Genomic DNA, 13,956 nt, shown 5'->3' on the forward strand with positions numbered 1-13,956 from the left:
GACTATTATTCTAACAAAGAGGGAATCGAATTATGAATTGGTGGGACGCCAAAATGCCTGGATTGCGCATGTAAAATCTCTTTTATTCGAAAGGGATATTTACTATTTCCACACGTCAGTTGTAGACATTCATTTATGTCCTCTTCGCATTTCGGTCCGGTGAAACCAGCTTTGCAGTGACAAGTAAAGTTATTTATCTGGTCCACACATGTGCCTAAAAGGTGATGTTTTAAACGTTAAAGTTATGGCAATAATGACAATAATCCTTGTCCCACAGCATTTTGCAATAACTCGTGCATTTTGTTGTAAGTATCACAGCATTTTGTAATAAAGGTGAGCTACGCATTTTGTCAGAATGAGGGTTGCAGCATTTTGTAATAGTCGTCGGCTTACGCAATTTATAACATTCTGAAGCGAAAGTGAAATGTTTCTCGAAACTTGCAGCCTGGGATCATTCTACAGAGTTGGTATCTCCGTTGCCCTCTTGCGAACAAATATTTGTCAAGCATCAGTTCTGGCGTTTTAAAGAAGGAAGGAGCAGTTTACTTAAACAGTAAATGCTAGATTGATAAGTCCCAGGAAACATATATTCCGACATATGATATATATATTTACTTAACATACATATTTGAAAAAAGCCTAACACGAGATTCTTACCGTGGATGCACGGATTAGACTTGCATTCATCAATATTTACAGCACAGTCATAACCGGTGAAACCGTCGTAACACTGGCAAGTGTAGCCATTAAGAACATCATAACATATTCCTAACAAAAAGGTTCCAAATTTCATAATTAAACGAAAAAAAAAATTGATTAAGATAAGAAAAAAAATGAACCAAACAGGCAAACGGAAAAGCAGGTTGATCAATAATTGTTAATGGGCTGGTTGAGTAAGGGGTAAAGGAGCGTAAAAGAGTAGGGCACGAATGAGCGTTGAGTTTCAGGATTGAAGGAACGTATGCAGGTGTGTAGGAGTGCGACTGTGAAGAAGGGCGGTACTCCAGTAGCGAAGGAGACAGGGCGCAGGGGAGTAAATAAGGGCATGACGGCTGCGGTGTAGGAAGAAAAGAGTGCAAAAGAGTAGGAATATACAGTGTAAAGTGTTGCTTTGGCCCCAAAAATGGGGCCAAAACGAGTGAGTCCAGTTTGGTACAGGCTTGGGGTCAATTCGGCCCCATTGAAATGGGGTTGCTTTTGGCACCAATTTTTGGGGCTAAATCGACCCAATTGTGAGGGCCAAATTGGAAAATACTGAAGCCACATTGTAATTTAAAGGGGCCAAAACCGCCCCCAAAATTTCAGCCCTTTCACCCCTTTAAAAATGACCAATTCAGCTCTAATGTCAGGCCTCTTCAAAAGTACAGGGCTCTTTTCCTCTTCGTACCGATTTCCCTCCTTACAGTCAAATAATTAAAATACACCACATACTTTATCTTTCAAACACTCATTTATTAGGTTCTTGATATTGTTTATGAAAAAACCTTTTACAGTGCGTGATTTTACAGTTATTAAGAATCTTAATTGTGGTATAAAACAGACAAACTTTGAAACATCATGTGAAAGAATAGAACAAGACACATACATATTTAACATTATTCAACCATTTCCTGAAATAGATCTCATCCCTAAACCAGTACACTTCTAAAAAGTGCAAGCATTGCTTGAAATTACGCCCATAAGACAATTGTGAGTAAAGCTTCCCTTTTCAATGACTTGGGAATTGTGATAATGTAGTGGTGGAGCTCAACAATTAATTCGCGTCGGTTGCTGTAATTGAAACCCACCACGGCAGCGTGGAGAATTTTAGTGATCACCCGAGTGCTCGTGGGATTGCGTCAAGACAGGTGTTGGAACACCCATTCACCTTTGAACCACTAAGCTCCACTTACGTGAAAGAGATTCTGGAGAATTTAAATCCACGAAAGGCGGTTGGCGCCGACGGCATTTTACAGCGTCTCTTGAGGCTCGCAGCAGTCCCGGCCGAGGAGATTACACGCTTGATTAACTTTTTGATGGCCAACCGCTCTTGGCCAAACGAATGGATGTGCAGCAATTTGACACCCGTGTCAAAGAGAGCTATCGAAAAGAGAACTGTCACCTTGTGTCGGTCTATGAGAAAGTTATGTACGATCAACTTTACGGCACTCTCTGTCGCCACTTGTCACAAAACCTCTCTGGATTTCTAAAGAACCATTCTTGTTGCACCGCTCTTCTGAAAATAACCGAGGATTGGAGAGGGAGCCTTGACAGCAGAGAGTCAGCCATGGCCGTGGCCGTTGATTTATCAAAGGCTTTTGACTCTATTAAACACTATATTCTGATGGCAAAGTTGAAAGCCTATAGTCTCTCTCAATCTGCCTTGAGTTTGATGTCATCCTATCTACTGGGTCATAAACAGAGGGTTTGTTTGCTCGGTGTGTTCTCAAGTTATTCAGAGTCGAGGGCGGGGCTTCCACAGGGGTCCCTCAATTAATAACTTCATTAATGACTTGAATTACGCGGTCCCGGACGTGTGTTTGAGATTATACGCTGATGACACTACTCTGTATGTATCAGATGTCTTGCCCATTGCCCTGCAATTTGTTATGAACCAGGGTCTCAGCCGCCATTTCAGCCGCCTGTCAGAATGGTTTGGTGCAAGCTATTTGTTAATAAACAATGCCAAGACGCAAGCCATTCCGATCGGTCCTTGCAAGTACAATTTTGACGTAACTTTGAATGGTTCTGGCGTTACTACACTTCCCTCTATTAGAATCTTGGGCGTGGAACTTGATGGCATTTAAACTTCAAAAAGCATATTTCTAGTCAGCTAAAAAAGGCGTATGCGAAGACCAGTGCCCTTCGGAGAATTAGGCGTTTTGTACCTATGGACGTTATGCTAGCATTATACGTCTTTCATTTTACCACATCTAGAATACTGTAGTCCCCTCCTGTTAGGGGTGGGGAAAGGTCAGGCCAATAAAATTTGAGACGCCAATCATTACATACTAAAGACTCTGTCAGGGCACGGGAAATCGTTGTCTTACCAAGACCTCTTAAACAAATGTAAGTTGGATACTTTAGAGTGCTGGACAAAGCAGCAACCTCTGAATGTTCGGAAGCGATAACGAAAATCTCCTAAATAAGACTAAAACTCAAAAAACGCAAGCGATAACAAAAATCTCCCAAGTGCGACCAAATGCCACTAAAAAAGCGAAAACACACACGCGAGAAATCGTACGCGTAACTTGCTTACGGACTAATTAGCGTTAAATGTTTCAGCGTGCGCGCGCTAATTGCACGACACGCCTGTCCGGTACTTTTTTCTTAACAATGATCCTATTATTTAAATGCATAAGGAATATAGGGCCGAAATACATTAGAGACATTTTTTAGGATAAGAGAAACGTCTTAAAATTTCAGAGGAAATGGTGTTAATCTTTGCGTTCCCAAATTTAATCTTAGTTTTACGAGGAACTCTTTTATTTAGAAGTGCGCTCAACTATGGAATAAACTTCCAGAAGATGTTAAGTTGGCCGATGATGTTAATGTTTCTTAGTATAAGCTAAGATCAATTCAGCTGTAATTTTTATATTTAAAAGTGTTTTTGTGTGTAATTGTGTAATTTTTGTAACATTTTACATTTGTGTGTACATAGATTATCGATTATGTATTTAAATTTCTTTTTTTTCTTTTAGGACTAGATTTTATTATTGTAATTGTAGATTTAATGCACGTTCGTAGTTTGAACGAACATTTGTGCTCTTAGATGATAGCGTGGTTAAATAAATTATTGTATTGTATTGTACCAATCCATTCAGTTTCCACGTCAACTAGTATCCTGCCAGCCATACAAGGATACTATGCAATCATTTTTTTGCAGTCCACTGCTGCTCAGAGTGCTTTGAGTTGCTGGTGAGATATCCCTCCTGGATATCCAACTCTACTAAGGCAGAGAACTGTGCAAAAAATAAACAAATGAGCAAATTAATTTGTTGTTGGAGAAAAATAATTTATTGAAAGTACAAAGTTTCCATATATGTAAACAAACTGTGTATAAAAAGAAAATAGACAGCTATGGTTCAATGATCATCAATGATGTACTTTCACCACACTATTTATGTACTTATCAAGAAAAGAAATCATACGTTTATGCATTTCAGTTTTAGTACAGTTTTCATGAATTAATAAGCATTGCTTGTAGACTTAAAAAACAAAGCAGAGAAAGGTTTCTTACCCTCGATGGTATTTGGAATTTTGAAAGCCATCTAGGAGGAACCTATAGGTAAGTATTTGTTTTCAAAAAAATGAAACTGTCTGATAACATCCTATCAATTGACTCATTTTTTAATTTACCAGATTCAAACATTGGGTTTGCTTTGTTTTGTGCATAGTGCAAGTAAATACATATCTAGTATATTTCAATAAAAATGTAACAAATCTCATCATTTTTGGGGGTGCTTTCCTTTACATTTCTCCTCTTTAACTGACCAACTGGTGCCTTGTATCGAAATCAAAATCGAAAGAAAGTAATCGATAATGTACTCTTCACCATCCTGCTAAGTTTATTATATACGAACTTACTTAGACAATGCTCAGTTATGTCGCCTCGTCCGTTAAGCCGGGATCTTTGGGCTTAACGGATGATCCTTTTCTAATTTCTAAATCATAAATCGACGTTTGAAACCTCTTACTCGAAGGACTTGATTCTGCTCGCTGAAAGAGAAAGAGCCAAAAAATCAGCTTAATTGGATACGAACTAAGACATAGAAATAAAAATACCAGTTGATCTTTTCAAGAAAAAGGCTAGGAATTCAGAGTGAGAGATCCTAAAATCAGAGAATCTTGAAATAAGTTAAGTCCATCTTGTGCAGAGGCAGCATTCGAACTGTAACCGTTTCTAACTATCAGTGCCAAAATTAGAGCACATGACCCTGGTTGTGAAACCTCTGAGACTCAACAATAAAGGCTTAAGAGAAAAGGCAAACCATGCATGCGTCAAATTCTCTGGTGGGAAAATTAATTATCGTACCGACGAAGAACTTGTGTAATATTTTGGTTCAACGTTCATTGCAATCAATTATTGAACTTTGGACGCTTTTTTACAATAGGGAGTAGTGCCTTGCTTCGTCTGCATCTTGGCAAGGAGATCTTGGCCATCGCAACCATCTTTTCCTGCAATATAAGATACGAACAGAGATCAATAGAGCGGTCAAGTTTGTGTATGTAAAGTTACAATCAAATTTGTCGTTAAGCGAATTTCTTTTACTTACTTGTCCTTTCTTAGGTCTCATTCCATGTGACTGGAGCTAAGAAACAGCCTCTTCAAAGATGAATTCGCTGCTATAATTTATTGTGTCCGACGCACGCGGTCTAGGTTCGACTAATGTGATACGCAGAAGGAGCTGCTAAGACGCACAAGAAAAAGAAGGACGAATTTTGGAGAGAAATCCCTTTTATAACAAAATTTAATTCATTAAAAATCCCCCGCATGAAGTTGAGTAAGCCAATCGATAGCTTATTGTGCCGGTTTCGACCGAGTGAAAGATCTACTTTTACCAGTGTATGGCACTTATAACATTCCCGAATCCCTACGTCCTTGTGTCGTTCAAGTCGTTATGGGACTTTCACGTAACCAAAATTGTTGACAATTTTGGGTTAATTATCAGTCATTTCAAGAATTGCACCTTATTGGGGCAAAATTGGTAAATCGTACCCGGCTCTTGGAAGGGCCAAATTGAGAAAGAGTTCAAAAATAGAATTCATTTGGGCCAATTCAGACTTTGGAGGGGTCGAAATGGTACCTGTCTGACCCTTTTTGGCTTGAATACTCCAAAACTGACCTCAAGGGGCCAAACTGGCCCTCAAGTCATTGGGCCAATTTGGCAATGGAGGCCAAATTGGGGCCAAATTTTGTCAATTTGGCTCTCTTCATTTTACAGTGTAGGAGAGCTGGAAGGCAAAAGGACAGAAAGGTGGGAATGCAGTAGGGAAGGAATGTAGATTAGTATGAGGGGAGTTCTGAAGAAGCGAAGGGGAGCAGGAGTGTAGGAGTGCAGCAGAACAGGGGTGCAGCAGCGCGGGAGCGTAAGATTGCAAGAGTGCAGGTTTTTGGGAGTGAAGGGACGAAGGAGGGATGGAGATGAGGCGAGATAAGACGATGATTGCCATTTATGTTGCTTACCATTCTTGCAAGGGGATGACTGGCAGTCATCGATGTCAATACTACAGTTCTTCCCCGTGTATCCAGCTTCACAGCTGCATCCATATGCATTTACATAGTCAGTACAGTTGCCTTTAAAAGACAAAATTGCGCTTTTTTTGACTAACAACAAAATAAAGATTTTATTCACTTACATTGCACGCTTACTAAATGCCTATGGAAACAGTTTATACTGATCCTTTGATCTAAAAATGTATACTCGCGCACACCAGTTTCACCTATTCTTATTTTCTTCTCAAGTAGGAATGCAAATCCTTTGCGCTAGTAACAAAATAATAAAACATCAATCTCTACTAAGATTTATTCTCTAGATGAGATTCTAAAATTCTAGAAAACGTCAAATACTGTTAACAAACTCCCTCTCTTTCCCCACAATAATTGTTTGCGAAAGTTGGAAACTGACCATGAATGCACGGCAAAGAACTGCAGTCGTCATAATTTTCATTGCATGTCCTTCCAACGTATCCTGGATAGCAGATGCACGTGAAGTTATCGACTTCATCGACGCAACGACCTTAGTGGAAAAAAGGCTGACCATCAATCCTTAATTAGAAGAAGATATCAAGAAAATAACCACAAAAGCAGGTAAACTATAGTGTAGGTAACCAAAGAGAGAAGGGAACCTCTGCGCTGATATTTAGGACCTTCAGATTTGCATTTGTTCTTGTAAGATATATAATTATTAGTCACCTATAAATAAGTATTCCGCTTATCTTCTTAGTAAACGACATTATTCCTCATAACCATCATAATGAGTGAGATTAATAGGAAATTGCAGTGACTACAAAAATTTACAATTTTAGTGATCATAATCCAATAACCAAATTTACAATTTTGTCTTTTTTGGTTTTTTTTTATTTATTTATTTTTTGTTGTTGTTTCTTTCAGACTATAAGCTATTTGCAAATGTTAGTTTTTGCGTTCCGCCAAAATGAAAGTTAACATAGTTTGGTTTAAAAATATTTTGGTAAACCTACACTGGAACATAATCTGTTCCTGGAAGCTTTAGGTTTTCCTCGAATGTCGCCCTCAGAGAAATCTTTAACTCACGGAGAAGAGTTATGTCTGCGGGAAAATATGAGATAAAGAAATAAAAAAGCCTTAACTACCTCTTAAACAGGGGTATGATTGACAGTCATCTATGTCAATCTCACACTTGTCTCCTGTAAATCCAGGAATGCAATGGCATTCATAATAACCCGATCCTCTCGGTTTATCTGGATGAGGAACACATTTTCCATGGTTCTGACATTCGCACTTGTTTAAAGTCACGGTGATGTTGTGCGTGGAAAAGGCCTGACAGGCATCGGTAGCTTTGAGGAAGAAATGTGTCATGACATCTTTAGTCGCATTCCATATCAAAATATTCTCACGTATGATAGCCACAGTCGAACCTCCATTCATGAGAGAAACTACTACGGGCATGCCCTCCGGATCCAGAACGTTAATAGGTAACTCCAGAGTTTCTTGAAAAACCGCGAAATACTGAGAGTTTGAAGTAAATTGTGGAGCAAGATTAACTGTAAATAAAGATAACCGGATGTGTTAGGATAGCGCTTTATTCTAAAGGAAAGACGAGTTCACTGAGACAAATAATGTAGTTAGTAACTGAGCCGAAACCCTACTCTAAGGAAAGATAAAATTCAACCGGAAATGCTTTCTATGTACAAATGAACCTGAAGAATTTGCAAATACTGCGTAGTACAAATCTAATGTAAAAACCTAGCAAAAAGGGAGGGTAATATAACTTAAGCACCTCTAACAACAGCAGTTAATGGGTAATCGGACAAATATGCAGACAAAAATCTTGGAATAGGTATAAATGGCAGTTATTGATACAAAACAGCAAGGTTTAAGCTAGTTCTCATTTAGTCGAAAGCCTGCGTCTGATTGCAAGGGCAAAATTCTGTCACAACGGCTAAGTTTTTCACAAAAATACTACGAATTACGAAAGCGAACTATAACAGCGACTTGCTCCTGAAGCAGTATACTCGGAGAAGTTTGTCTCGGAGACCTGTCGCAGCGACTTGATGCGTGCTGCGTCCTGACGCAAGGGTAGTTTTCGAACGACCTGTCGATGTCGACGGATCAAAACTTGCCTTTGGCTTCGAAATGTACTTCACACCGAGGGCTTATTGTTATTGTTTTGTTCAATTGTTTATTTTTTCATTCGTTTATTTTGTCCTTAATCTTTGTAATTATAATAAATCAGTTTAAATAAAAGGAGTTGCATATACATAAGTACAATTGAAAATTTAACATGTGGCGAGGAAACCCGTAGAGAAACCAAGAGGCTTATGCGAGCTACAGGCTCCTTACATTTCACAAAGGGTAATATCTGTATTGTTGAAAAAATTTATGAATGGTTGAGCGAGAAAATGTTGGACCAGACGAGCTTAAATGGGAAATGAAAGGAGAAATAAACGAGGACAATGGGCAAGGAAAGAAATATTAATTTGAAAAAAAAAAAGGATCAATGAAAGACTGAAAGAATGAATAAGCGAAGGAAGGAATAAATGAAGATACAATAACAAGCTTACCTTTTCGTTTTGTCCATGAGTTTTTGTTGAAATCCGGAAGACATTGAGAACAGAAATCAGTGGGATTAATTTCGTTGGCAGCGAAGCAGTATTGATTAATGAAGCAAGAGTTACTCTGAAAGAAAAGGATATTGATAATGATGATGTTGATGACGATCAACATCATGATCATGATTTCTCATTGTTAGCAGTAGTTCAGCGTGAAAAAGTCTGGTTCATGTTTTATTGTAATAAAGACAAACAATAAGCAACACTACAACGCACTTACTTTGACAAAGCATCCTGAAGAAATATTGCAACTCATGCATCCAGAGTCGTATGACATAAATGATAATTCATCATGACTTGGATTTTCGCCGTCATTTGACACTGATATTGTGAGTCCAGCTGCGGGAGTCCCTTCAACGCCGTCATCAAAGAAGCCGTGCTTGACGGGAGATTCAGGCAAATGGCATTCTACCAAGACCAAATCTGTCATAACACCAGGGAATCGCTGCATTGTTTTCTTTGGAGTCCACGAACTATTTATTACCTAAAGGGTAATTCAAATGCATTTAATGTTTTAAATTTAGTAAGTTGTGAAGGCTTTTTACACAAATATGTGCTATAGCTATTTTTTCCTTTTTTTATATTCAAGTATCTTAATGATTTGACTTTTCCCAGGTCCTCTGGTCTTCGTGAGTAGTTTTGGAGAGCCAGCCAACTCTGAGGTTTTCTCGACAACTAGTAATGAGGAGGACACCAATTTCTAGGTAGTCAGTATTTCTAAGTTAAAAAAAAAAGGGAAAAATAGTTTAATGTCAAGATCTTTTCAATGATGACTGAAAGGAAAGCTTATTTTGCTTTGAGATGCAATGAAACTGTAGGAAACCAAAAAGTATTGTCATTCTTGTGAGTAAGCAACAGAGGAGGGAAGTGCTTAGGTGAACCATTTACTTTTTATTTTTGGTATTGAAATAATTCACTACTGTGTCTGGAGCCTCCAGTAATAACCTAAACGTTCAAAAATTGCTCTCAAATGTGCTAAATAATCGACCACAGATACCGCCATTAAATTTACAATACTAATTAATAATGGCAGCACGACTGATTGAAGTCAAATTCAGTCCGTGCTGTCGTCCCATTTGTTTATCACGAGTATGGTAACAGACCGAATTGGACTTCAAGAAGAAGATAACCAAGTACTGAAAGAAAAGGAAAATTTGCGATAAAAGAGTCACAAAGGAAACTAAGGTTATGATTGGTTGATTTAAACTACACATTTGAATGACATTGGCTTATTGTATTATCCAGTAGCAAAATGTCTGATAACAGACTGATCAGTACTAAACCGTCCGATAACAACTTGGCCGGTGAATTGGTGGAAATAGGAGTTTTTTAAACCAATCACAAACCAGGAATTCGTGATTTTTGTGATTAATATTAATAATAATGATGATGGTGATCATGATCATGATGATTATGATAACAAACGGGCCCCACTCGCAAAGCTGGGACACGTGGCTCACAAACTGCCCTGGGTATCGCAAAAAGAAAGAAAAAAGAAGCAAATAATCAAAGCAAAAATTAAAACAAAAAGACAAAGCAAAAAACTATTTAGCAACAACAACAACAAAAAAAGGACATGAAAATGTTTTTTTAGGGGAGACGATCGTTTATACGCAATTTCTAAATATTAAACAAATTGTCAAGATATGGAAAAAATGAGAATTGTAACTGTGCTGTGGAACGGGTAAATGAGCTAAATCGCTAACCAAAATCCAAGAAGGCAGTTCATGATCGGCGCGAGTATTTGAACAATTATTGTTATTATCATTGTCATAATTATCAGTATTATTACCACTATTATTAATCTTGAATTGTTACCTTGTATTCTTTTATATGACAAGTCAGGTTTATCGAGTTAATGAAATCACTTCCCATCACAGTCACTTTCGTGCATGGCCGTTGGCGCTTATCACAGAGACCATTTCCTTGTAACCTTTAATTCGGCAAATATGATTTAAAGATAGATATTCACTTGAGGCATGGTTAATAGCAACAAACATCAAGTTTTCATACCGTGACAGTCACGTAACATTGCCAAAGACTTTAGTGCTAAACAAGGCCATCTGATAGGTCAGAGGGTCTCAATAGGGTGATGGCTTTTATGACTAACGGTTAAATTTTTGGCCATTCTACGGCTAACGATTAACTGAAAGAAAAAAAATAACGGTTCATTTTTTTTTACGACTAATGGTTAAAATTTGTCCATGTTCAAGCCTAAAGGCTAAATGTTTTGTCCGTGTTATTGCTAACGGTCAACCCTTTTGAGACCCTCAGGTCACTGATGGTGACAATTTTAAAAGTCATGATTCTCCTGAGGCAACAAAAGTGAATACAGCTTTAATTTCAACTAAGTTTATACCTTTTCGTTATCTATCACTAAAAAATTAGTCATTCAATAATTTTAATAATACTAGTACTAAGAAACATCCAAGGAACTTAATTTGAGAGTGAGCCGCATTGAACTGAAAGAATGTTGCGCCAAGTTTCTGTAGGGCTAATCCACACATGTTCAGAAAAATTACATAAACATTTTATTAATCATTTCACAGTTTTGAAGCCATACGGAAGAAGCGACTAAAAACAAAGTTAAACTTACATAGATATAGACGGTGTGCTTCCAAATGACATTGAGCAATCCTTTGCGGTAAATCCCTCGTTACAGATACAGGAGCCATTGACACATTTTCCATTAAACGAACAATCATTCGGACACATTCTCTGAGCAATGTCAGACAAGATGGAAGAACTCGAGTCGCCTTGGTTATTGTCATCACTCTCATTAGAATACGATGAAAGGTTTCTGCCAACAATTTGACCACAGTTATTCAGAAGAACTGATATTGCAGAAATCGCAAAGGTTGGGTCGTTAGTCGCCTGAAAACAAAATAAACACACGGAGCTGGTGGACAGATGATCGCCATACTGCCATTTCCTTATCGAAAAAATAAAATATATTGATATTACACAATCCATAATCGATAATATTTTACCTAACACCAATACGGTAAATATCGCGCGGATTTATTTGATTGGCCTTTTTAGTAAAAGTTCTTACGAAAATTTATAATAAGTCTATAATAACAAAGGCTGGTGCAGATCAAACTAAACGGTCACCTTTATTTCCAGGACCTTAGTCTACTTACTACCTTAGAGTTTTCTTCATCTTTATCCGAGTGACTTAGGTTGTGTATGATTAACAATGATATGCTTCCCACTTGCAGTCGTGTAAAACTTTCCGCCAGATCGGGTACTTCTCTGAAATTATTTTCTCTTTTCCTTTTTGTTTTTCCTTCCCTTTATTCATTCCCTTTATTCATTCATGCATTTATACACTTTTTCAAAGGGAAGGAACATTGTTACCGTTTTCAGTGAGAACTTTAGAACACAGAAGGGAAAACACCTTCCCAAAGAAAAAGAGGGAGAAAGAAAAAAAGAAAAGATAGAGGAGAAAATATAAAGAAGGAAGGATGGGAGAGGAACCAGATGAAAAAATCTTTACCTCCAAGTCGATGGCACAGGAAGTAACAATTTCCGGAACATTTACTCCCAATGTCGTGCATAATTTGCCGATGTCTGTTTTCGAGAGCTTTTCCACGCAGTAATCCGTTGCATTTTCTTGTGTAAAGTTGCGCTTGTTTGACAAAGCACGTTTGCGTCTATGTGATTTGTTTGAGCCAACAAAGCCCCTAAATAATGTATAATCATCGTCCATGAGATCGTCTGAGATATGTGTGTCCCTTTTTACTGTGTCAGAGTTTCCAAAAAGCGATAATTCTCCCACGGTATTATCCATGGCATTTGGGAACTGCACTGGGAGCTGTTTATCACATTGTGCTTTACCATTCTTGTCTTTCCTATGACAAGAACAGGGAATCTCATATTCCACAGCAGTGTCATTAACTGGCTCCGGCAATCGGTTGAAGTAGCTTGCCGAGGGTCCCAATCTGTTAAGTTAATTAAATGGGTCCTATGCGTTAGTACTCTAAATGCACTTGAGCTGATGATCTGGTAGATGCAGAGCTGAGTGAGGTTGTTATTCTGAGGATAAGTGAACCAATGAAAAGGTTTCTAAATCACGGATTTACACGATTTAAAGATTTAAAGCCGTTATGGCCTTGTTAAAATCAAACCCAAGTGAGAAAAATGCGTTACACGAGCAAAAACCTTTTAATGATACAACTTTAAGTCATACACAGTAAATGGAAAGTCACGAACTCCAAATTACTGAAATTAAGCTTACGAAAAGTTCAGATTAAGGATAAGACCTTAAGGGAAATTCACAAATTCACTGTCCTTTCGATTCATTGCCACTGGGTCCTGGATGTAAAGAAAAAAAATGGGAATATTTGTTTTCGTAACAAAGGTGTTGATAAAATTGGTCGGCAAGGCCTCTTGCGCTTTGTATGCTGTGATAAATGAATTCAATTTAAACAATAATTTCGCAACAAAATTGTTTCACACCTAGGGGGACACAATCCTCAGGTCCCCTGATCTTGTCAAAATTGTTCACACTTAGGGGGAACCCACACGGTTTTTAATTCTTTGTATACACGTCAGCACACGCGACGATGACCGACGAGGAAGCCTAGTGGACAGTCGCTTACTTGCTTGATCTGCTCGATTGAGCTGGTCACACTGAAGCAGTCCCTCTAAAAATCTTGGAGGAAGTAGTAACCACAATAAAAACCACTACCTTGTATCTTTTTTGCAAGGTTATGGTAAGCTTTTCTTTTTTAATAAAATATGAATTCTACAAAGGTTTCATCTATGAGCTTTCAAAGGAAGATATGATAGTATACACAATAAACCTAATTGAGGATTTCCAAACATCAAAGGTCTTTTTTCCTACACCTACAAATCTGATAAGGAGTCTTCCTTTTTCTAACTCGTAATCTATATCTAAAAACTCGCAATAAGATTACGATGCACTCTACCTTAATTTGCGCCACAGTAAGTATTGTTTTGAAAGAAAAAGGTTAAGAGCAATGTTATCATGCTCAACAACTTTAAGAATCTTACAAGAAAAAGAACTCGTTTGTTTTTCTCATTTAGAAGCAGCAGAAGTTGCAGTTGTGATGCTTAAATCATACTCTGTTCAAACTGTTCTTTGGAGCAAAATTTCAGTGAAGACTGTTTTGAGCACTGTCACTTAACAAAATGCTA

General features: G+C 37.9%; 1 protein-coding gene across 1 annotated transcript in view; it reads right to left on the reverse strand.

The window, feature by feature from the left end:
* LOC149035582 (von Willebrand factor D and EGF domain-containing protein-like) overlaps positions 1–13,956 on the reverse strand; it is a 44,998-nt gene that overhangs the window by 11,336 nt on the left and 19,706 nt on the right. Inside the window, exons 10-18 of the mRNA XM_089191307.1 lie at positions 12,293–12,737; positions 11,390–11,667; positions 10,612–10,726; positions 9,014–9,277; positions 8,746–8,860; positions 7,315–7,725; positions 6,609–6,719; positions 6,167–6,277; positions 104–214 (exon numbers count right to left, since the gene is read on the reverse strand). Coding sequence (XP_089047433.1) covers positions 104–214; positions 6,167–6,277; positions 6,609–6,719; positions 7,315–7,725; positions 8,746–8,860; positions 9,014–9,277; positions 10,612–10,726; positions 11,390–11,667; positions 12,293–12,737 — 1,961 coding nt within the window. The remainder of the gene's footprint in view (positions 1–103; positions 215–6,166; positions 6,278–6,608; positions 6,720–7,314; positions 7,726–8,745; positions 8,861–9,013; positions 9,278–10,611; positions 10,727–11,389; positions 11,668–12,292; positions 12,738–13,956) is intronic.

Source organism: Pocillopora damicornis, chromosome 13 (genome assembly GCF_964200805.1).
Source record: "Pocillopora damicornis chromosome 13, jaPocDami1.2, whole genome shotgun sequence".
Taxonomy (NCBI): Eukaryota; Metazoa; Cnidaria; class Anthozoa; order Scleractinia; family Pocilloporidae; genus Pocillopora; species Pocillopora damicornis.